Below are 13,465 nucleotides of genomic sequence, written 5' to 3'. Positions count from 1 at the left end.
TGATAAGGCAGTGAAAATCTTCCAAGCAATCTGGATTCTTCCAGCAATAATATATCCTGACTCCAGGAAATGAAATCTTGTTCTTCCCTTCTTTGCCTTGGTAGAAACAGTTTCCCTTTTGCAGACTATGGCACAGGGGCCAGAGTCCCTGGTTTCTCCTGGCCCTGCTGAATTGGTATTGCACCTGGCAGAAAACTTTACCTTTAGCGTGACTGGACTGGTCAGTGGAAGTATTTAGTTGAATGGGCTTGTCAGAGAATGTGTGCATCAGGATGAAGGGTGAAGGATGAATTGGATTCTCCCACAATGGCCCTTCAGCATACTCTCCACTCTGACTGACTGTGGAGTGTGGATTAATCTGACTTGCCCTGGGAAATTGGTGTGATCAGATGCAATGCTGCTTTTGTACTCCTTCCAGTTTTATTTGCCATGTTGATGCTGTATAGAAAGCCAGCATTCCACCTCACTATATTGATTTCCTGCTATTACCTGGTTTATCAGTGGTGAGTGAATTCTAGAGCAGTGGCCACCTGATAATCTCTTCCCTTGACAGAGCTCAGAATAATGTGTCTATTTCAGGAGTCCAGTGTCAGGCTTGCAAACAATGTAGCCTGCCCCGTGTGGCTGACTGACTGTAACAAGGGTCTCCATACTGGGGATGTTGGCCTGGGAGAGGGCATTAATATGGTTTACTTATTCTTTCAGTGACTTTGGAGGATTTAGTGGAGAGAGCATTGACAGAATATTTCCAGTGCCTTGTGGTGCCTGCTCCAGTCCAGGTTTCAGAAGTATGTCAGAGGGCAGGGATCACTGCTGCCCAGTAGACCATGAGTTTTGTGCCAACTCTGAGCTCCTGCTCTTCAAATTTTCCCTTTCCTTCAATTGACCAAACACTGTGTGGGCAGTTGAATTTGAGGAGGATAGTCAACAGTTCCTCCTGATTAACGGAATCATAAGCTTTGTGAGGTTAAAAGAAAGCCATGTGTGTGGCTGGTGCTGGTACCCACATTTCTCTTGGAATTGTTGCACAGTGAAGATCACATCTACTGTGCCTCTGGATAGACAGAATTCACATTGTGCTTTGGAGCAGCTCTTCAGCCACTGGGAGAAGAAACTTGAGGAAGACCCTGGCTGTACTCTGGTCACCAGCTCCTTAACCTGGCTGTATACCGAGCCGTGTTCCTGGTCCCTGACTCCGGCTGCATACTGAACCATATCCAGGTCCTCAGCTCTGTCCACACACTTGTTCATCACTCTCTGACTCCATCTGCACACCAAACCACACCACTCCCTGACCCAGCCCACACACCAAACCACACCGCTCCCTGACGCAGTCCACACACCAAACCACACCGCTCCCTGACGCAGTCCACACACCAAACCACACCGCTCCCTGACGCAGTCCACACACCAAACCACACCGCTCCCTGACGCAGTCCACACACCAAACCACACCGCTCCCTGACCCAGTCCACACACCAAACCACACCACTCCCTGACCCAGCCCACACACCAAACCACACCACTCCCTGACCCAGTCCACACACCAAACCACACCACTCCCTGACCCAGCCCACACACCAAACCACACCACTCCCTGACCCAGTCCACACACCAAACCACACCACTCCCTGACCCAGCCCACACACCAAACCACACCGCTCCCTGACCCAGTCCACACACCAAACCACACCACTCCCTGACCCAGCCCACACACCAAACCACACCACTCCCTGACGCAGTCCACACACCAAACCACACCGCTCCCTGACCCAGCCCACACACCAAACCACACCACTCCCTGACCCAGTCCACACACCAAACCACACCACTCCCTGACCCAGCCCACACACCAAACCACACCACTCCCTGACCCAGCCCACACACCAAACCACACCACTCCCTGACGCAGTCCACACACCAAACCACACCACTCCCTGACCCAGCCCACACACCAAACCACACCACTCCCTGACCCAGTCCACACACCAAACCACACCACTCCCTGACCCAGCCCACACACCAAACCACACCGCTCCCTGACCCAGTCCACACACCAAACCACACCACTCCCTGACCCAGCCCACACACCAAACCACACCACTCCCTGACGCAGTCCACACACCAAACCACACCGCTCCCTGACCCAGCCCACACACCAAACCACACCGCTCCCTGACCCAGCCCACACACTAAACCACACCGCTCCCTGACCCAGCCCACACACCAAACCACACCGCTTCCTGACCCAGCCCACACACCAAACCACACCGCTCCCTGACCCAGTCCACACACCTGACCACACAGGTCCTTTGCTCTGTCTACACACCTGATCGTAGAAGTCCCTGGTTTCTCCCGCACACAGACCTTCAGTCATTTTCTCATGATATATAAGGGAGGATTTGGAAGAGTAATTTGGAATATTTAATTACTGTAAGAGAACACATATTCAAGCTCATGGTCAATACCTAGAATACGCCCCCAGACAGTGGAATGGGTTGTACTGTCATCCTGGTTGGATAAATCAAAGAGATTGCTTGGCCATTCATCCCAAACTGTTCTGTGAACAAACAGGAAAAAAATGGGATTCCTTTTGGAATAGCTGCGTGAGAGGGTAGCATGTTGGATCCAGTGATCCTGATCTAGTTGGTACCACTGTACACAGACAGTTTCTGTGGTTTCATTGTGTATATTATGTACGTGTGCTGCCAGTGTGTTTACCTTCAGCCCTGTTGGCTTAAAAATTTAAACCAATGACACGTACATAGATTGGAAAGGGCAAGTTTCTGCTGCAATACTGAATGTGACTTTTCTTTTGATTTCAGCAATCAGACGGGCAGTCTGCGTATCCCCAAGCTGGTGGTGGGCAGTACCCCTACCCCGGCGGAGCTGGCGCGGCCTACCCAGCGGCTGGAGGCACTGTCTACCCGCCAGGAGCAGGTGGAGCCTACCCACCTGCGGCAGGTGGGGCCTACCCTGCAGCCGGTGGTGGGGCCTACCCTGCAGCCGGTGGTGGGGGCTACCCCCAGGCACCAGGAGGGGGCTACCCCCAGGCACCAGGAGGGGGCTACCCCCAGGCACCAGGAGGGGGCTACCCCCAGGCACCAGGAGGAGGTTACCCACAGGCACCAGGAGGGGGTTACCCCCAGGCACCAGGTGGGGGATACCCCCAGGCACCAGGTGGGGGTTATCCCCAGGCACCAGGTGGGGGTTATCCCCAGGCACCAGGAGGGGGTTACCCCCAGGGTGCTGGGGGTACGTATCCAGCAGCGTCTTCAGGTGGATACCCTGCACCTCCAGGTAACCAGCCCGGATGGGGGACTGGTGGATCGGGATATCCCTCCTATCCTGCAGGTAAACTCTACAACTCGCATGTTAATGAGATTTCATTCAGATTATAAACTCCAGTGAATTGCAGAAATTAATTAGTTTCCGTTCAAGCCTCCAGAAATTATTTGTGTTTATGCATGCATGCGTGTCAAAGTCAAGTTTATTGTCACGTGCACAAGTACATGTGTGTACAAGTGCAATGAAAAACTTACTTGCAACAGTATCACAGGCACCTAGCATCAGACTGGGCATGTGTGCATGAGTTTGTCTGTGTTGAGAGAATGCATGTGTGGGTGAGTGACTGTATGCACACATGAAGAGTAACAAAGTTACCTGTATTTTTGCATTGGGGAAGAGTGTGTGTATGTGCCTGTGTTTGTGTGTGCTGAAAAAATGCACATGTATCTGCTGAGGGAGAACGTGTCTGCTTGTCTATGTAATGACATGAAGCAAAAGAAAAGCATTTTGTACTTGAAGCTTTTAGAGATCTTTGGGGAAACCATGGGTATTACTGTAAGTACTTCTGTGCTTAAGAAAGTGAAAAATCAACTGAAGATTCAAGTCGCAAAACATTATGATGCTGGAGGAACTCAGCAGGCCAGGCAACGTCCGTGGAGAAAAGCAGGCGGTCAATGTTTCGGGTCCGGACCCTTCTTCAGGACTGAAGATAGGAAAAAGGGAAGCCCAATATATAGGAGGGAAAAGCAGAGCAGTGATAGGTGGACAAAGGAAGGTGGTCGGTAGATGCAGGTAAGAGATAGTGGCAGGCAGGTGCTGGGGAGGAGAGCAGAGCAGATCCATGGAGATGGGTCAAAGGAAAGGAGGGAAAAAAAGGGGGGTAGAAAAAAGAGAGACATAGGCTGGGAAAGGGAAGAAAAGAAGAGGCATGGTTGGGGCAGGGGTTGTGGGGATTACTTAAAGTGGGAGAATTCAGTGTTCATGCTGTTAGGCTGCAAGGTTCCAAGACGGAAAACGAGGTGCTGTTCCTCCAGGTTACACTTGGACTTCTCCTGGCAGTGGAGGAGGCTGAGGACTGACATATCAGTGATCGTGTGGGAGGGGGAGTTGAAGTGACTGGCAACGGGGAGATGCAGATCGCGGTTATGGGTGGAGCACAGGTGTTCTGTGATATGGTCACCTAGTCTGCGTTTGGTCTTGCCAACGTAGAGGAGGCCACACTTGGAGCACCGAATGCAGTAGATGATATTAAGGGAGGTCCAGGTAAATTTTGTTGACTGCCTGCTTTTCTCCACGGATGCTGCCTGGCCTGCTGAGTTCCTCCGGCACCATCGTGTTTTTCATCTGGATTCCAGCATCTGCAGTCCTTTGTTTCTCTTTTACTCGAAGATTCAAATCGATGTGCTCCAATAGCGTCCAGCCTCGTGCTTGAAGGAAGGTCATGGGGTGAGGTTGCAGGAAGTAGCCTGCAACTCAGGGACCCAGTGAAAAGTGGCCCTGTGAAGAGGGAGACAAGAAAATTTCGAAAGAAAAAAAGTAGTAGTTTATGCTAATTATGAATGAGTATTCTGGGTGAGGCAGAGGGAGTATCTTTTACAGGTTGTACACATCTTGTGGTGAAGCATCATTTCATCGATTGGTGGTGCAAAATGTCTCTCTGTTCTAGGTCCGGGGGGTGCTGCCCCTGCCCCTGCCCCTGGCTATGGAGCTCCTGGCTATGGAGGATGTCCTCAGCCTGCTGGCCAAAGCTACTCGGGAGGTGGTTCCCCAGCTTCAGGTAATAAATGGGAAATGCATCTAATTGACAGTATCAGAACACTGGGGCAACCTGTTGTTCTCAAAGTGTTTATACAGCTAACGTTTTTAAAGAAGGTGTTTACTCCAATATTTTAAGCTAGTGTCATTTTTAGATGACATTCTTAAACGTCAAATTTCTGGAGCAGCGGAGGCTGAGAGAAGACTTGATAGACATGGGGAATGTGCAGGGATTAGTTTAGGTGTCATTAATTAGTTTGGTACAACATGGTGGGCTGAAGGGCCTGTTCCTGTGCTGTACTGTTCTATGTTCTCTGTCATGTATTTCCCTGAATAATTAATAGTAGCTTGCAGGTGGCCATTAGTTTTATTTATCAAGGAAACTTGTGAAATGACCTGCTGAAAGTGGTGATCTACTCTATACCTTGTAACATCCTACCGAGACTAATTTAACTCTCCTTCTCCCTCCCACTACCCAATCCACCAAAATGCCACCACTCACTCCCTACACCCTATAACATATCTCTGTCTTTTTCTGCTGTTTACTCCACAAACCTTGATTAACTCACCCGGCCTCATTGTTCATTCCCCACACTTAATTATATCCCATCCAGTTTAACTTCACTTTTCTGCACATTCCCATCTACTCTTTTAATATTGCGCCTATTTCTATTCCTACTTGCTTCTGTTATTTACGCTTAGTATCACCCAGTCTAGTCTCACTCATTCTCATATCCTTTAATATCCCACTCAGTCTAACTCTCTCCCTCATTCCTCCCTTTATTATCTCATTCACTTAAATCTCAGTCTTCCACTCATTTGATATAACTTTTAACTTCCAGCGTTTCCTACGCTTCTAGTAATGGACACACCAGCAGGTGGTTTTTGATGTGATGAATGTACCCCATGATGTGATAAATCTGTGATCCTTCCTCACTGACTGGTGAAACTGAACCTCAGAGGTTTAATCTGGTGCCGCACACCAGTGAGGTAGAAGTAAGAGACATATGTGTCGCTCAAGAGCTGGTGCAGAGCTGGTCTTGCTGAGATCCAGATCTTGCTGGTCTTTAGATTCTTGGGGTATTGGGACTGATTCTGGAGTCGGCCAGACGGATTTTACCTCGAGAAGTGCTGGGAGCAAAATCCTTGTAGGCAGGTTTGAAAGTGTTGTTGGGGAGGGTTTAAATTAGTTGAAGAGGGGACGGGCGCACTGAGCTTCAGAAGGGAGTAAAACAAAACTGCAAAAACGAAGGCAGAAGATGATTGAGTTTGGAAGATAGAGCAAAGGTTGGAAAATAGACAAAAAAGGAGTCAGGCTTTGCTTAATGGTACATCCGTAAATGCACAGAGTAAAGTGAATATAACGGATGAGCTGAGGGCTTGACAGACACATGGAGTGTGATAACTCAGTGGTGACTAAAGCATGGCTGGAAGAGGGGTGGGTCTGGCAGCTCACCGATCTTGGTTACAGGGTTTTCAGATGAGGGAGAGGGGGATTGAAAGGGGGAGGCAAATTGGTTAAAGAAACAATCACAGCTGTGAGAAGGGACAGTGTGTTAAAAGGATCACCAAATGAAACTAAACGTAGCTTTTATTTTGCTGTAGTCAGCCGTTGAGCTGCTTGTCGTCAGCTGCTACGTAGCTCCCACTCTGCTCACAGTCAGGAGTGCAACACTTCTGTTTGTAATCAGCAGCTGCATTGCCCTTACTTCCCTGTGGTGCCATACATAATGTCTCAATCAAGGAAAGTTGCCCATATTGAGAGAACTTTGAAATATTATGAAAGTGTGCCTGCTTTTTCTGCTCTTCGGCTTATCCACATCCCGCAGTGATGAATTCCTTTCTTGCTCAGGAACCTGAGGGGTAACTTTTTCACACACAGGGTGGTGGGTATATGGAACGAGCTGCCAGAGGAAGCTGTAGAGGTGGGTACCATTATGTTTAAAAGACATTTAGACGGGTACATGGATTGGAAAGGTTTAGAGGGAAATGAGCCAACTCAGGCAAATGAGACTTGCCTAGGGAGACAACTTGGTTGGCATGAATGAATTGGGCTAAAGAGCCTGTTTCGATGCTGTATAACTGTATGCTATGTCAACTATGACTGATTACATAGTGGAAGGCGGAGTTTAAAATACAAATGCAAAATTGTATGGGTTCTGAAAGTCTGTAATACAAACAGAAGATGCTGGAAATGCTCAGCAGTTCAGGTGGCATCTGTAAAGAGAGGAGCAGCGTTAAGGTTTCCGTTCATTTTTCACCAGAAGATCTAAAATGGTGATTGGGCCAATTCTGACCCATGGTTTAATTTACAAAAAGAAACAACTGAGAGACATCAGATATCATTCTCTAAAACCAAGGATATTCTGGGAGAGTTGCTAAAGATACATTAATTTATAAAAGAATGTTTATAAAAAAGAAATCCTGTATTATCCCACAAAATGTAATAATATTTTCAAAGCTCAAGCCAGTGGATTTTATCAATATGTTTAGATGTTTTTTCTCTGGGAATACCAATAAGAATGAGAGCCATTGATTTACTGAGGCTGACTCAGATTATATTTATTACATGAGGCACTAGGATTGTATGTAGTTACCTGATATGCATCCTATCTATAATTAAACACACTAGTGTGATTATTGTGTTGTTCACTTTGTATTATGGGGGAATACCCGGAATTGTATTGTTCAATTCCATTGATTCCCGCATGGAAATGACAAATGCAGGCCCTTCCTGATATCTGTAGCTTGTCTGCAGGCTCACTTCCAATTCCAGGCATATGTGATAAGCTACTTGGGGTCCTCAGTTCAACCTCTACGATTGGCTTTGCTGTTCTTGGTCTGATGAAGCAGCGGTGTGGTAAAAGGGCAGAGTAAAAGTGGCAAAGGGTCCCGCTCCTAATTAACATCCAGAAGGCTCAGTGTTATGCAATGACAAACCTGTATCCTGTAGTGTTGCTACATAGATATTCAGGAGTGCTGTATTCTGCCCAAAGGTGCCTGAACCTGTAGCTCAGGCTGGGGTAGAATTGGATGGTCATTTAAGAAGGTCGGTGCGTCTCCAAAGGATAGTCCTTTGAGAGGGCCTGAGTAACCTGATTCCATTGAATTACACAAGAATCAATAGAAAGGTGAAAAATAATGTTTTTAAAAAACTCAGCTCCGTTGAACACGTAACACTGGTCCATATCAGTGCCAAGCCAGTCTTGCTATGAAAATTTAATATCTCTCTTGCCTTTTTCTCCAGGTGGGTATCCGTCTGGACCAATGCCTGGTGCAGGAGGTGTTCCAACTGGCCCAAACCCAACTCCTTCGCAGGTATGTACCAGAAAAACCCACTGCCCAGTTATCACCAGGCTACATTTGTGGTGTATATTAAGGGGACATTGAATCTAAATCAAATATTCTGTACTCAGAAAATTTCTTCTGTTGCTTTCACAATCAATACCATAACCCAGTGTTAATTAACAGAGCAAATAATAAACTGCTGGAAGAACTCAGCGGGTCAGGCAGCATCTGAGGAGGCAGAGGGATGGTCGACATTTTGGGTCGAGTCCCTGCATCAGGACTGAGTATGTAGAGGGGAGAGAGCCAGTGTAAAGAGGTGAGAGGGAGGGTTGTGACAGAGGCTGGCAGGTGATAGGTGGAACCAGGTGAGGAGGGGGGTGATGGGCAGTTGGAGCCAGGCAGGAAGGTGATAAGTGGAGATACCAAGAAGGCAAATGGAATGTTGCCTTCATTGCTAGAGGGGTTGAATTTAAGAGCAGGGAGGTTGTGCTGCAACTTACAGGGTACTGGTGAGGCCACACCTGGAGTACTGTGTGCAGTTCTGGTCCCCTTATTTGAGGAAAGATATACTGGCTTTGGAGGCGGTGCAGAGAAGGTTCACCAGGTTGATTCCGGAGACAAAGGGGTTAGCCTACGAGTCCCCTGGGACTTAACTCACTGGAATTCAGAAGAATGAGAGGGGATCTTATAGAAACATATAAAATTATGAAAGGGATAGATAAGATAGAGGCAGGAAAGTTGTTTACACTGGTAGGTGAGACTAGAACGAGGGGACATAGCCCAAGATTCGGGGGAGTAGATTTAGGACAGAGATGAGGGGGAACTGCTTTTCCCAGCGAGGAGTGAATCTGTGGCATTCTCTGCCCAGGGAAGCAGTGGAGGCTGCCTCATTAAATATATTCAAGACATAGTTGGATAGATTAAGGGTGATGGGGAAAAGGCACGTAGGTGGAGCTGAGTCCACGGCCAGATCAACCATGAATGGCGGAGCAGGCTCGATGGGCCAGATGGCCGACTCCTGCTCCTATTTCTTCTGAGATACAAGATGCTGCAGGTGCTGGAATCTGACAAGTAAGGAAGGTGACGTAGAACCAGATAAGGGAGGGATGGTGGGCAGATGTAACCAGTGGGGAAGGGGATAGGAGACTCAGTGGGTTAAGTGTGTAGGGTGGATCAGAAGGGGAGAGAAAGGAACACAGTGGGTGTGGATTAACTGAAATTGAAAGTTCAATGTTCATAACATTGGGTTCATACCCTCTCTGTTCCTCTCTCGCCTAAATGTTGTACCTTAGTATTACAGCGACAACTATCCTTTCCCCAAACTGTACTGTGGTCTAGTGCCATAGTGACAGGCCTGTCCCCACCAGTATTGTACCCCAGCGTTGCACTGCAATAGACTTTAACCTCCTTGTACTGTACCCCAATGTAATACAGTGACAGACCTGTACCCACAAGTACCACTGTGTCACATTGTGAAGCACCCCTCCCCACTTCTACTGTACTCCACTGTTTTACCTTGACACTCCTGTCCCCACCAGTAATTTACTCCCTGTATTGTATATTGATAGGCCTATGTCCACCAGTACCGTACTCCAACATTATACAGTGACAGACCTGCACTCACCAGTATTGTACCCCTGTGTTACGCAATGATAGGCATGTACCATAGTGTTATACAGTTTCATATGGGCACCCATCAGTAGCATTACCTGGATTATCCAGTACTTTATCCCATATAATACATAGACCTTTACCTACCAATACAGTAACTCGGTGTTCATATCTCCTCAGACAGTTTCAGACGGGTACCATCAGTACCATTCCCTAGGATTATACAGACACAAGACTGTATCTAATAGTACCATATCTCAGTGTTATACAGTAATGATGCAGGGTGATTCAGGGTCGACCCAAACCAGCGACTATTCCTTTGCTTCTCGAGATGCTGCTTGACCCACTGAGTTCCTCCAGCAGTTCTTTTTTCTGTTATCTAGTAATAGACCCATACCCACCAGCACTGTACTCCATTGTTATACAATTAGGGATTTGTGCCAACCAGTACTGTATCCCATATAATACATGGACCTTTACCTACCAATACAGTAGCCCAGTGTTCATATATCCTCAGATAATAAAACACAGGTTCTGCAGGGCCACTGAAATAGTCCCCAGGGATGTTTATCATAGCGTCAAGGACAAGTTGTGGAAACATCTGCACACTCTATCGTGTCTCACTAAAATCTGGAGTAAGTGGAGAGAATGAGCACTCCCCTTTTAATTGCTGCCAAGACAAATTAGAATCTGCTCTTCAATAAAATATGGTCCAATGCCATCATTTCCTTCAAGAAGCCATGATGTTTGTAGTCCCTGGCAGTGTTTGATGGAGTACAGTGCTGAGCACTGGGCTGTAGAACAGTACACTCGCTTCCTCCAGCTGGTAGTTTGACCATACTGTCATTTCAAAGATTAGGAAAAAAGCTTTGTCCATCACCAAGGTGGGGGGGTTATAACTCTTCCAGAAGCCGCTGAAACCCTCAGCTATGCTTTTCTTATCAGCACTTCTATCCATAGGGTGGCACAGCCCCAGCAACCTGGGTTCAGTCGTCACTTCTGTGCTGTCTGTGTGGCGTTTGCATGTTCCATGCTGTATCTCTCTATGACTCTGTGACTTCCAGTGTTCCCCTAGCCTGTGAACCACCTTCCATGAACCCTGCCTTATCTAAGACTCTGTTACCTCTATCCTAACTCTGACACACACTAGAACATAGAACATTACAGCACAGTACAGGCCCTTCGGCCCACAATGTTGTGCTGACATTTTATCCTGCTCTAAGATCTATCTAACCCTTCCCTCCCACATTTCTCTATCATTCATGTGTCTGTCTAAGAGTCTCTTAAATGTCCCTAAAAACGACAGTGACAGGACTCGAACCCGCAATCTTAGCTGTTGCTGTGTCAGTGGTTCCCTTCTCTCTGTAATCACTGAAATCCACCACTCCCCTCATGGCTTCACTCTTCCCCTATCCCTGGAATCATGAAATCCCTTGATGGTTTTCACTTCTCCCCTCATCTGTAACCTTCCTTGTAGGTTCTCTCTCCTCTAGCCTTGAACTTACTTTCTTCTCTAATTTTATTCCTGTCTGCCCTCTCTGAGTTTCTCCTATCTGCTCCTGGTCCCTCAATCCTACTTCTGCTGAGCTCCAGCCCACTGACTTTGCCTCACTAACATCCGTGTTAGCTGATATTAATAATCAATTACATTGGCACTGATTCCTTAAACTGCCTAGGCCCAAATCTTGAGAATTCCGTTCCTAATCCTCTCTGCCTTCTTGATGACTTGTGTGAACCACCTTGAGACTGTTTAACCATCTTCAAAGAGCTGTATAAGTATCAGGTAAAGTTAACATTGGAATCTTTTCTATCCCTACAACTGCTGGATATCAGGGTTCTGGTTTCAGGCACTTGTCACTGGTGTTCATTTCACCACCATTGATACCTGGGCAGTTGGCTGCTTAAAGCTTAAGCTCTGCAACTCCTACAACACTTGGTCTCCCCCTTCCTCACATTCTTTCTCTTCACACTGACTTCAAGACTCTTCTTAACGCCCACTGCTGTAATCTATTCTTACTTTTTGTTGGAAACAAGAAGTTTTAAGTTGTAAAGAAGGGGGATGGGTGGAGGGGACAAATGGAAACTCCTGATAGAGTGGAGACCCAGACCGACCATCGCAGCTAGAGGTGGGTCAGGCTGAGAGAGGGTGATGAATGCTTGTTAGTGATGAATAATGATCTGTCTGGAGGAACTGTAAACAGGAGGAGGTGAATGAGGCAGGAGAGAGGGAGAAGAAAAGGCTGGAACATGCAGATGCTGGAAATCTGAAATAAAAGAAACTGCTGGAAATACTCGGCAGTCAGGCAGCATCAGAGGAGTGAGGGCATCAGAGTGAACATTGCAGGTTCTGATCCTTCATCAGAACTGGAAAGGCTAGTTATCTGAAATTGCTGAATGCAACATCGAGTGCTGATGGGCATTAGGTACCTCACCGGAAGGAAAAGTACCTCAAGCTTCCTTTGGGCTTTGCTGGAACAGTGTAAATTGCCAAGGACAGAGCGAGTGGGATGGAGAATTCAAGTGACAGGGAGCCGGATGCTCAGGGCTACCCATGCAGACCGAATGGAATTCTTCAGAATTCCTTGTCCCATCTGTTAGGAACCGTGCCGGGGGAAAAAGCAGGCATGTTCCAAGCCATGTGGTCCCCAGCACCCAGACACAATCCACATTGAAACAGGTGGCAGGCAACAACAAATCCAACCACTGATTTAAATTTCATTGGTTCCAGTCACACTGAAAACATAAACCCAATGTCCCTGTTTATCGTAAGGGCTCACCACTGGCCTCGTGACACTGCTAGTGTTGCTGGGTTCAAGTCAGTTGAGTAGCCCTTGCCTCTCAGGAGAGGAAGGTCTCCCTGCAGGGTCTGGAGCCTTGGAGTGTAAGAGGAAAGTTTTACCATTGCATTCCAAGACCATGTTTTCCCTCCCACTATTGGCTGTAGTCTTTGCTAATGCAGTCTGTCACATCTAAGTCCATGGTCAGATAAAGGGGTAGATCCTAGCATATGTCTAGCCCAGGTTTCCTGTTTTGTGTACAGCAGTTGTTAGTGGTACCATATAGAAGACGGCCTTTCTCTCCATTGAGATTATGCCAGCTCTTTGACAGGGGTCTCTGGTTGTCCCTGCTGCCCTGGGATTTCTCCCCTTCAGATTATGTAGCCAATTCATGCATCCACAGTCTGTCAGGCAGTTCATTGCAGACCGTGACAACTTACAGCATACAGGATTTATGTCACCTCTGTTGTTTTACCAATTAACTTAAATCAGAGACCTCAAGTAGTCATTCATCCTGTCAGTGGAAACAGTTCCTACTTGTCTACTCAATCAAAATGCTTGATGATTTTGGACAGTCCTACCAAATCTTCCCTTGACCTTCTCTCCTAAATTGTGACATTCTGTTCTCCTGTAATTTACCCCTCAAATAAGGAAGTGTAAGTTATTTAGATATCTATCAAATGGACAAGGATTACACCTAGAGTCCTCAGGATAATCCCAGTGCCTTGAAAGGAGTGGCCTGTGTC

The 13,465-nt window shown here is 47.2% G+C and overlaps 1 protein-coding gene across 4 annotated transcripts in view; it reads left to right on the top strand.

Annotated features, from left to right (window-relative positions):
- Positions 1-13,465, top strand: part of LOC127584623 (annexin A7-like) — a 63,022-nt gene that overhangs the window by 16,326 nt on the left and 33,231 nt on the right. The window contains exons 3-7 of one of the 4 annotated variants that reach the window (XM_052041438.1): positions 2,826-2,988; positions 3,037-3,156; positions 3,229-3,354; positions 4,955-5,065; positions 8,291-8,361. In XM_052041438.1, the coding sequence (XP_051897398.1) occupies positions 2,826-2,988; positions 3,037-3,156; positions 3,229-3,354; positions 4,955-5,065; positions 8,291-8,361 (591 nt within the window). Of the gene's footprint in view, positions 1-2,825; positions 3,355-4,954; positions 5,066-8,290; positions 8,362-13,465 lie in introns of all 4 variants that reach the window. The other 3 variants (XM_052041436.1, XM_052041437.1, XM_052041435.1) reach the window with 3 other exon arrangements.

Source organism: Pristis pectinata, chromosome 30, assembly GCF_009764475.1.
Source record: "Pristis pectinata isolate sPriPec2 chromosome 30, sPriPec2.1.pri, whole genome shotgun sequence".
NCBI classification, from domain to species: Eukaryota; Metazoa; Chordata; class Chondrichthyes; order Rhinopristiformes; family Pristidae; genus Pristis; species Pristis pectinata.
Note: the sequence above shows the minus strand (reverse complement) of the source record. Positions and strands in the feature narration are given on the sequence as shown.